General features: G+C 40.5%; 1 protein-coding gene across 1 annotated transcript in view; it reads left to right on the plus strand.

Annotated features, from left to right (window-relative positions):
* rras2 (RAS related 2) overlaps positions 1 to 12001 on the plus strand; it is a 41341-nt gene that overhangs the window by 21781 nt on the left and 7559 nt on the right. The window contains exons 2-3 of the mRNA XM_037759327.1: positions 10578 to 10665; positions 10814 to 10916. Coding sequence (XP_037615255.1) covers positions 10578 to 10665; positions 10814 to 10916 — 191 coding nt within the window. The remainder of the gene's footprint in view (positions 1 to 10577; positions 10666 to 10813; positions 10917 to 12001) is intronic.

A 12001-nucleotide genomic window follows, 5' to 3' on the forward strand; every position in this document is an offset into this window, starting at 1 on the left:
TTGGACCTTATTTTTGTAGCTTTGGCCATCATTTCTGTTGGTTACAATACAAATTGAATTATCTGCTATCTTAAGAGTGGCAGGATCTGCATTTCTAGTGAGGTCATAGTGCTGGGTGGATGTGAGAGTTGTGCCAAAAGGTTTGTGTGGCGGGGCAGAGTTTCACTGGTCGGCCAGCATTTAAGGACAAGGGAATGATTTAAGGGACAAGCTATTGATCTGTTGCGCATTAGGAGGAAGAGAGCTTGTAGGAGTGATGTGCATGGGTTCATTTAATTCGGCATCACGCCAAGCTTCAGTGCTACACCCAGACTGCATCCTCTGACTGTAAACATTCAATGAAAGTGTTATCACTGAACATGCAGCATGATCGTGCAGCTTCACAAGCGATTTGAAATGGTGTCAATCAACACGTTTTGTTATGTTCCAGTAATTCTCTGCAGCGATGTGTACTATCTTAAAGCTCGCCCAGCTTTAACGGAGTGCTCCCCGGTGGCCCTTTAAGGCGGCGGACACATTGTGTGCTCTCCTTCTCTCCGTGTGTATTAGGTATTGAATCGAGTGACCTTTCTGGTTTGTATGAGCTCATGGGAAAAGTGGGTGTTTCCACAGGAAGTTAATGCCTTTCCCTCCCCCTCCTTTTCTCTCGCTCTCCCCCTCCATGTTGCCTACAGTCTCCCTCCCCCTCAAACCTTTCACTCTGTCTTATTTTTTTCCACTATTTCTCACTTCAAGCACTCTTAAGTACTCAGCAAAACAATGCTCCTCACACAAATTCCTGTGCCACTTGTGTGAAGCCATGGGAAGGACGGCGATGATGGAGGAGAGTGGACAGGGTAGAAATGCAAAGGAATTGGTCCTCACTTCCATCTGTTTAACATTAAACCCTCATGGTGGCTCTTTGATTACCGACAGCTGCTCAACCCAAGAGGTTCGGCAAAGGTTAAACCGGCGTTTGTTCGGGGACAGGAAGTGATACCCTCAGTCAAATTTCTCTTTTCTTAGATCAATGCCCCTTAGGGCTGGGCGATATGGCCAAAATCTTCTATCACAATAAAGGTAATTTCATATCTCGAAAACGATATATATCAAGATATGGCATGTTTTCTGGTAAGTCAATAAATAAATAAATAAATAAATAGTTTGTATGAAATAACCATATGGTAAAGCCTATTTTTGTATACTCCTGTGTGAATGAAATACTTGATAAATAAAAAAGTACAGTCATGAAATTAGGAACTTTAGTGCAAAATTATCAGATTTTCTGAGAAATTTGAGTTAGTAAGTGCTTATTATTATCAATTTAGAGGACATAGTGTATCACGATATCTTGATATGATTTCATCACAATATGATTCCATTGAAAGATGATAAATTCTCATATTGAATTATTGTCCAGCCCTAATGCTCCTTGCTACACTGCTTTGGTGTATTATTACACGGCTACTTTCTTAAGAAATCAATAATTTGACACAAAAACGACATCAGTCCAACATCAGAACTGCGCCCATAGCAACGGTCTGTTATAAAGAAATAATAGACTGCAGGTCGCCGTGATTGACCAATCAGAATCGAGTATTCAACACAGCCGTGTAATAAATTGATACATTGCCCAGCCTTAGTTCATTTTGCACTCAAGATTTTAAAATTAGAAAAATACATGCTATATCATGATATATATCGTTATCGAGATATGAAATGACCTATATCGGGATAGATGATTTTGGCAATATCGCCCAGCCCTACTTATCTAGTAAAATATGAATATCAGTTAACCTTCAGAGGAAATCCTTGAAAAGAAAGACAGCCATGAATATTTATGCCATTATGTATTTATAAGCATGCACAATATATGAGTTGTCATGTCATGATGTGTTATCAGAAATACTGTAGATAATCATTCTACAGCTGTCTAGCAGAGGGTGCAACCTGTCAGGCTCCAGACTGTCTGGCTTGACGTTTGTGTCCTTAATTGAAATTGCTGCACTTGGCTGTGGCCTACTGAACATGTTTCACCTGTCAGCTGGAGGGCATAGTCTCCACCTTCACCTCCCTCGTGTGGCGGTCGCTCCTATCCAGCGTCTTGGTGCTGATGTCTCAGTCAGCATAGTATCGCGATATGTGTATATCGATACACGGACGTCAAGTATCGATCTTTTATTATATAAACAATTAACCTCTTAACAGTCTGACCACGGCAAATCAAGCCGCTGTTCTGTCTTTCAGAGGTTGTAGCGGGCTCTGTCTTAAAGCTAGAGTGAAAACACTGGTATCATAAGAAACAATAAAACTATGAACAGAGTGAAAACTGTATCTTATTAGATAAAACAGATGTTGACAAACTGTATAATTTTCAGTTGAAAAAAGGTAATAATACCAAATATATATACCGCTGTACACAGCATATAGCAAAATGTTTAAAATCGCAATAAGAGCTTAACTTAGGTATGGTGATAATATCGTACCGTGGAGCCTCTGGTGATTCCCACGCCTACTGTGTTGGTGAGGGGAATAAGGATGTTGGGGGACTATTATAAATCTGCAGGTACCTGACAGAATTTTTCCTAGAATAACACAATTTAATGGCATTCAATCTACATTTTTCTTTAATTAACAAACAACTATACGGCTGTCAAGGTCTTGGAATTCTCATTGGACGTGGGGCGATATGCGGAAGGTAATTAACTCCTAACCGTGTTGATGACTATTTGTTTTAGCTCAGCATACCCTCTCATTATGACAATCTGGTAGGCAGGCACACCGTTTCCCCTCATCTGAGTAAGTGCACTGTGTTTTAGTTAATTAATCGCCCAGGGGTTTTTTTTCTTGTGGAAATCTCCGGGTTTTTTTCTGCGTTGGTGCTGAATCTGTGGTTTTGTGCCCTGTGTAGTTAATGATGCTATATTGGTTAACAGTGAAAGAGGCGGTTCTAACCAAACAAGCAGGATAACAGACAGAGATGGAAAAGGATCTATATTTAGTGTTAGTAAAGCTGTTTGCGTGGAGAGGAAGTGGGTGCATAGTGCAAGCATGATGTTGATTACACGCCTACACGTATCATCCTGTTCTTGCTTTCCTTGAGGCTGGCAACTGGCAGTCAGATAGGATTTATTGCTTTATGTCTTGACTGAAGAGCCTTAAAAGAAACCTGAGCAGGTGCTTGAGACAAATGTATGTATATTTTCAAATTGTGAAAACACTACAAGCTGGACCGCATACAGCATTTGATACTTCATATTGAATAGTGAGGCGGTTTAGAAGACAAACACACTGATTTGATGCTATCTTTGTGGTTTATTCGGCAAAGATTTTTACAATTCTAGCCATCTTTCATTATTGATGGTTAAGTTTAGGGCTGCAACTAACGATTATTTTCATTGTTGATTAATCTGTTGATTATTTTCTCGATTATTGATTTGTTGTTTGGTCTATAAGATGTCAGAAAATGGGGAAAAATGTTGATCAGTGTTTCCCAAAGCCCAAGATGACGTCCTCAAAGGTCTTGTTTTGTCCAAAACTCAAAGATATTCAGTTTACTGTCACAGAGGAGTAAAGAAACTAGAACATATTCACATTTAAGAAGCTGTAAACAGAGAATTTTGCCTTTTTTTTTCTTTAAAAAATTACTTAAACGGATTGATCGATTATCAAAATAGTTGGTGATTAATTTAATTGTTGAGAACTAATCGATGCAGCTCTAGTTATGTTTTTCGCACCAGGCATGGCTAAATTGCTTAAAGTATTCGTCAATTAGTCGATCCACAGGAAGTTTATCAACAGCAAATGTAATAATAGTGTAATCATTTAAGCCATTTCTCAAGCAAAGATGCTGAATATTTTCTGGTTCCAGCTTCTCACATGTGATGATTTGGTGCTTTCCTCGACAGTACATCATTTTCAATTTAATTTGTTTGTGTTCTTGACTGTTGTTCGAACAAAATGATGAGTTTGAAGACATCGACTTTGACTGTGATGGGTGTTTTTCGTTATTTTATGGCATTTTATAGACAAGACTGATCAATCTAAAATCAAGACCGTAATCGATAATAATAATTATTATTTGCAGTCTTCATTTCTTGGCTCTTTCTTGAACTCTTTTCTTTGCATGGTGATTAAAGTCCATTTGTGTTTCACAAAGCCTCCAGATACATAAAGCTGTGCTGCAGCTGAGACTCATCCGCCGGCCCCGACTGTATTCATGGTGAAAACAGGCCTCTAATGTTTTCCTGGTGCATGTGCAGTGTGTGGGTGGAGGGCTGGGATGTATGGCTGGAATGCTGGAGGGGAACCGAGCGACAGGTTTGGACTTCGGTAGGTGGGCGGGGTAGGGGAACATGCCGTCTGTGACATCACCACCACCCTAAGGCTCGGCCGGGCCAGCTGCCTGCTGCAGAGGTGGAGTTTCCTTCCTGGTGAACGGACCGGGGCCGAGTGTGGTCTGACCCACCTTGCCACCAACATCTAAACTGTGCTGCAGCTTGGTTCTGCAGGCTTTTTGGATTTGTCTCTCTCTGGGGTTTTATTTTGTTCTGTTAATCTAACAATTGTGCTTCTTTGTGCAGTGTGCTTACTCATTTTCTTTGGCAGAGGTGAAAATCCAAAAGCATGTTAATAATCCTGGTTTTACAGCTCACAAAGACACACGCCCACCATGGTGGTCATGTCAGCACTGGCCTAATGACTGTCTGAGTGAAGCTTGAGTTTTTTTCTTGTTATACAGCAAATTGGCACTGTTTGTATAGTAATTCAGCTCAGCTTTGCAAAACACTGCAGAACACTTCTGCTGTAAAATGCCTCAGTTGCTCTTGTGCTGTGTGGTGAGAGCAGTTAGATAATTTATCTGAGAAGAGGGCGTTTAACAGTGAATCTTTTAAGATCTGGTGCACACAGGCCACTGTGGGCCATCTGTGTGTGTTTATGTGTGTGTGTGTGTGTGTGTGTGTGTGTGTGTACGTGTACAGTCCAAACTACACTCACACTTGAAGAATTGAGCTGTTGACCCCACTGTGTGTCAGCTGTCTCCTCGTGACAGCTGTCAAATGTTTTCATGGAAATGTGTCTAGGAATCCGTCTGCCCCCTCACTCAGTACGTACCTGTGATGTAGTCTGGCAGATAACAGTGAGAACACTGATGCCACTGCTTGTCTTGCAAATATGTTGGATATCATCTGAGATTTTTCCTTACTTGTGTCAATACGATACTGGAACCAAAACAATGAATAGTCAATTGACAAAAACATTTGATTCACCGAATCACTTAATCGTTTCAATATTTTTTCAATGAATAATATCAAACTTCTCAAAACAAGACAGTTGAAGACGTCACCTTGGGCTCTGAGAAACTGTGATGGGTGTTATCTAAGTTTTTGGACATTTTATAGACAATCAATTATTTGTAAAAATACAAAAAAGGCAGATTAATTGATAATAAAACTAATCATTAGTTCCGGCCAGTACCTTCAGTAAGAGTATTTAAACATTTCCCTAAACACAAACAGAATGAGACAACTTAATGTCAACATAGCATGGTGATGTTTGGATTACAATACACTCAGAGGAAGTGCGACTTCATTCTCTGCTCAGGTAGACATTACTCCTGTATATCTTTACATAGACAATAGTTGTCTGCTGCTGTATTAATGCTCTGAATGTCGAATAGAGCATCTTTAACAAAAGCAGCCGTACAAGAACTTGGTAACACTTCATTTTACAGGTCCGCAAATTTCATGGTAATTAGTTGATAATTAGCAAGTAACCTATTTGAAATTTCTTTGGAACTACTGCCAAATTACCGCAATACTTACCTCACAATTTATCAATAATGATTTTATTATAAACATTATTTAATAATTATATTCTAAAATAACATATAATGGTTAAAATAGGGCCCTTAGGCTTGAGAAGCGGCTGTGCGCTGCTCTTCATCAGAGATGGAAAACCAAAACTAGTAGAAGACACTTCTGATCAGGCACAAATCTCACCATTGTGTGAATAACTGTCAATGTAACCTGGTAAAAAATTTCAAAGAAGTTATTTGTTAATAAATTAAATGTATTATTATATTATTAAATGTTTTAAATAAATTACCAGAGGAATATAATTATTAAATAATGTTTATAATAAAGTAATTTTCTATATGTATTTCGAGGTAAATATTGGGGTAATTTGGCAGTAATTCCAAAGAAATTTCAAATAGGTTACTTGCTAATTATCACCTAATAACCATGAAATTTGCGGACCTGTAAAATGAAGTGTTACCACATAATTGTATAAAATGGGCAGTGAAGTTATGACTTCAATCAGGAAATATCCAATCAAAGAATAAGTAAAAAAAATAAAGATACCTAACAAAGCACTCAATCCTAACATTTGGGACAGTTTTTTTGCTCCTTGGTCAGTGGTCAGAAAGTACTGCGGTTTGATACCCAGCCCTAGTTGCAGGTGGTGGACGTAGTAGTAACTTGTTGGTGCTATTGTTCCCCAAAACCTTGGGGCAGCTCTACTCGACTCTTACGGCCTGATTCACTCTGTTAGAGGATCCTGTTACATCTGATGAAGTCATGGGTAATACCGGTATAAGGATTTATAGGTCATATTACTGGACATGACTCAGGCTGGCTTATGTCACCTAGTAGTTATTGGTAGTCCTCCTGAGTCATGTTGCACTCCCTCACCCAGCCCGTTGCCCGACCAGGCCCGAGCTATACGGCCCTGTTAGTGCTGGCTCTGGTGCTGCTGGCGCTGCAAAACAGCCTCATCTATCACGGGAAACGGCTCTGAGAGAATCAGCTCAGCCAGAACAGAGCGCCATGCAGCTCCACTACCCATGCATGTGAAGGGAGGGGAGGGATAGCCGGAGGAGTGCGGTGCTCAATGCGGCTGCCCGAGGTTGACAGAATAGGAATAAGAGGTTGACGGGAAGCCGAGGTCACGTGTTGAAGCAACGGCTGGGAGAGTGGTGGTACTAGTGGTGGGAGGGGCAAGAAACACAAGCAGCTTTTCTCTCTCCCTCTTTCTGTCTTCGTCTGGTCGTCTGAAAGGCACACTGGCAGTGCAGTGCAGTGAAGCATGTTCTAGGATACACAGTAATACTGATGAATTATTGAACAGTGGTGAGTGGATGTGACACAGGCCAGCATGCTGCAGAGCGACAGGAGAGTGAGAGGGAGAGATTACCTGCATCTCCTGCCACAGCAGAGAGCTGCAGGTGAGAAGAAAGAAAATGATATACAATAAGTTGGACTCACAAACATTCACATATCAAAATTAGAGCGTGGGTATATAACCGCTGATAACTGATACTGATATTTGGGAGATAGAAAATGACAATATTTCAGATAATGACATAAACATACAACACAAACATTTTGAATCTCATAAATTTGGTTATTTGGACCAGGATGTACCGAGCAGGGTTTCTTACAGTCATTGCCCTCTGGAAAACCTTTCCTAATTCCACCTTCTCAAATGTGAGGATTTGATGATTATTATTTTTTTAGTTTTAGATTTTGGACTGTTGGTCAAATAAAGCAATTTCAATCCATCACCTTGGGCTGCAGGAATATCAGAACAATTATTTTTTGACAAAACGACTAATCGATAGAAGGATCGGCATATTAATCGATAATGAAAATAATCGTCACTTGCAGCCTTAAATGCCGACACAGTTTCTAAATGAGCTCAAACATATGAGGCATATCTGTACGATCTAGACCTGCTCTATGTGAAAAGCGTCTCGAGATAACTTCTGTTATGATTTGACGCTATAAAAAAATGTATTGAATTGAATTGAATACTACAGTTATTTATCAGCCAACCTACTGTGGTATTAGTCCATACTGACTATGTCTCTGTAATAAGTAGGGGTGTAAATCACAATATGATATTACATCAATTATTTGGGGGAAAAAATACAATATTTGCTGATATCACAAAGTCTGCCACGATATATGATTTTGATTTGATTCAATTCAGGGGCCTGTGATTGATATGAGATATCATATGACCATTCATCAGAGTCAGTTACATTTATATCAACTCACAAAAAGCAACTAAAATGATGATTTGACAATTTTATTACTGGGCTCATGAAAAATTTAATTTAAATTAAAAAATTCTTTTTAACAAAAAGAATAAAAATAGACCTCCTGTTGTTCACTATAAAGTGACACATTTCTAATGTATAAACACCGTTTGAATATTTAGGAAGGAGGTGCGTTTGGACCGAAATGGTGAAACAGACAATTTCAAAATAAAGACGCATCTTAAAAATGGCGATTTATATTGATGTTTTCACTTTGCAAGGATGGTAATAGATCGTTGATCATTGAATCGATACATCGTTCCGTATTGATCGTTACCCTAGTAATGAGCTAAAATTGGTCGATAATATGGGTCATGTAGATGTATGAGTCAGGCTCTAATCATAATGAAGGAAGTGATTTACCTGCTTCTTTTTTCCTGATCCGTATCGGCTGTCTTTATGTTACTCAAAGAGTCAGATGAGATGTGACATTTAGTAAATGAAATGCAAGCTCTCTCTTGTGTCCCTGTCTGCCCAATAACAGCAAATAAGCAGTATGCGACCTGTGTGAAACGACACACAAACAACTGTAAATGTAAAAGTTTAATTTGGCTTGTTGTTAGGACAACAGGGAATCTTGTCTGGACTTTCTGTTCTCGTGATCGCTCCGTGTTTTTAGGGTGTTGGTTTGACATTCCCCGAGCACTCCCCTCAGCTGTCACCACTTAACTAGTCCCCGAAGAGAGCGAGAAATACAAAACATGGGAAAAATGTAAAAAATGCATGACTCCTCCTCCTCCTCCTCCACCCGGCTCCCTGCCCCCTGGCCCCACCCTTCCAGTTTAGGTTACTAGGAGACCAGATATTGGCCCCACAATGAAAGAATCAGAGCCTTCAGGAGTGAGTGGTGGTGGTGTGACGTCTTGTAAATGTGTTATGAGCATGAACACCAGCCTGCTGTCTGAGCCTGAGTAGTGGTTGTTGTGTGAGGGAATATTTACATGATATTTTAGTGTCTACAGACTGTGTGTTTACCTCCCGTCTGCAGTATGGTTGTAAAAGTAGAGGTCATTAAGGCCGTCTCTGCTGTTGTAACCAAAAACACAAGGACATAGTGGCTGTTTGTTCTCATATCTATTCATTATGAAGCCAGCTGATTTGAGCCACTGTACCTGTGTCCCAAATCAGGCTGTTTTCATGCATCGTTCGTAGCTATGCCTATGAAAAGTATTGCACTGTAATTCATATTTATACCACAAAATCAATTTGTATGTAATCCACGTAATTGTGAACCAGGAAGTATAAAGAGACCAGAAGCCAATGTTGACTTATTTGTCACATAACTTCCGTACTTAAAGGCAGGGTTGACGATGTTATCCAGAGTACACTATTTGTTATATTGGTTGAAATGGTCTTTACACCCTGACAGCGATCCATTACTTATGAGCTCTGAAAAAAGACCGGAAAAGAGCCGTCATCTGTAGCTGCTGTAATCCTGTAAACACGTCTACCAATCACTGCCTCGCGGCCCGCTTGGAAAGAACCAATCAGATGCCTCCCTGCTCATACTCTACCCTTGGCGTGCACCAGCCTGAACTCAAAGCGCGTCGCCGCCGCAAGTTTACTGGAGAATGGAAGAGAAAATTCAGCCAAAAGTAGCACTGCCGCGGTTACTTGTCATGAGGTAGCGTTGTTGAGTTGAGGTCCTCTCTCCGCTCTGTGTCTGTGATGTAGTTACGATGCGGCGGTGCTCGTGCATGTGTGTGGAGGGGCATTGCCTTGGAAGGAGCCCAGAGGGGAGAGGGTGGGTTTAGACGGAGCTCCTGAGGCGATGCTACTTTCAAATTATGCTAGCTTTCCAACATCGTCGACTCTATCTTTAAGTTACGCCACTTCCTGTGTTATTTTAACCCAAACCACAATGTTTTCCTAAACCTAACGAAGTAGTTTTGTTTCCTAAACCTAACCAAAGGTGTTTCCTGTGAAGACGAAAGTTTATTTTGAAAAGACTGGAGCGGAAATAGACGTGTTGCTGGACATTTAACAAAACATACTGTTGCAGTGTACTTCTTATTTTGTTATTTTTATTCTTTAAAAGTCACCAGAATGCAGGAAACAAAGTCTCTGAAACTCTAATTTTTATGAGGGAGGACCCACAGACCCCCTCACCCACCACTTTGCTTTTGAAATCCTCCCTATTTTTGAGGTCTCAAAATTGGCAAGTATGATCATGCCAGTCAGAAAGCAGTGGACTTTATTCTCCTAACGTGCAATGCACAAAGGAAATGGAGGAGCGAGAGAAAAAAGCTCCAGTAACATCTTCGAAAACAAACAAAAAAAAGTTGTTGTCTCTTTAGGTGCAAGTGGCAGTGTTACTTTAAAGTCGCAGTTTGATTGCCTTTGTATAGAAGCATGTTGGTTTCTTGTACACTCACTGCAAACATCAGCGCACAGTTAGTATGTGATTTGTACACATCTTGTGTCTCAATCCGAACTAAATGTATAGACTCCAGACATATTCACATTCTCTTCTCTCTCTTTCTCTCTCCTGCAGTCGTACTTTGTCACCGACTATGACCCCACGATTGAAGACTCTTATACCAAGCAGTGTGTGATTGACGAAAGGGCGGCCAGGCTTGACAGTAAGTGCACTTTGCTGAACAAACATGACCAGAGTAAATACACACACACACATAGTCTATTTGTATGTTTCTCTCGCATTATATTGTACTCAAGGATTTGAGTCTATTTTGCTGCAAGTTCTTCTTTGTGTGTGTGATTTGTCTCTAGTCCTCGACACGGCTGGACAGGAAGAGTTTGGAGCCATGAGAGAACAATACATGAGGACAGGGGAGGGCTTCCTGCTCGTCTTCTCAGTCACTGACAGAGGAAGGTGAGTGACAGTTCTCGTCATGTGAAAACTCACAGCTACGAGCTCACTTCTCTCTCTGTCTTTCTGTTTGCACATCTCTGTTTACTCTCTCTCTCTCTCCTCCTCCGCCTCTCGCTCTACTAAAACCATAAATCTTGCACCGATACTCTCACTTGTTGCTGCGTGTACTTCCGGACCCCCTGGCTGTTGTTCTTGTTGTCATTCTCTTTTGTTCTCAACATTCGTCCCTCCCACTGTTCTCTTGAATTCACATATTAGTGTAACTTAGCTTCCTCTTTAAAGCCCACGTGCTGTTTCAACAATAGTATGTGGGCTAGTATAGTTAGATGTAAAACTAAAGGGGCTTGACAATCATTTTATAGCTTTTGAACCCTTCCTGATGGACTTTTTCATTTCAGTATGTATAGGCATTTTAACCCTATAAACCCCACTGAGCCACTGGTGAGTCAAAGTCATGCACCTACAGTAGATGACAGTCAGCACGTCCCCAGTTTGGAGAAGCAGACAGGAGTTACCACACGGAGGCAAAGCAATGTACTGCTGTGGACGGGGCTGGCAGCAAAACGTATTTTAGCCACCTAAAAGAAAGACTCACCTAAAAAAAACCAATTTCATTTTAAGTGTACGCTATATTTAGAATATTTTGTCGGTTTACTTTGCCGTCAGACAGCTCTATCAGCCAGGAAACTGAAGCCGTTGTATCCATCTACGCTCACGCCAAAACCACCAGACTCCATTGAAAAAAACTTTAATTTTACCTCGCAGAACACAGGGTTAGTTTGTTTGTGTTATTGTGTGACGTCGATTAGTTCGGATTCACCAAAGTCACACAATAGCACAAACAAACTAACAGATTGAGGCAGCGGTAGACCAGCAACTCCCGGGTTCTGAAGGTTAAATTACTGCTTTTTCAATGGAGTCTGGTGGCTTTAGCAAGAGCATAGGTAGAGGCTTCGGTTCTCTGTCAGAACCATTGATTGTATAGCTGTCTCATGGCAAGATAAACCGGTGAAAATATTCTATACTGTAGCGTACACTTAAACAGATACTGATTTGTTTAGTTGAGCCTTTCTTTTAGGTGGCTA

Source organism: Sebastes umbrosus, chromosome 2 (genome assembly GCF_015220745.1).
Source record: "Sebastes umbrosus isolate fSebUmb1 chromosome 2, fSebUmb1.pri, whole genome shotgun sequence".
Taxonomy (NCBI): domain Eukaryota; kingdom Metazoa; phylum Chordata; class Actinopteri; order Perciformes; family Sebastidae; genus Sebastes; species Sebastes umbrosus.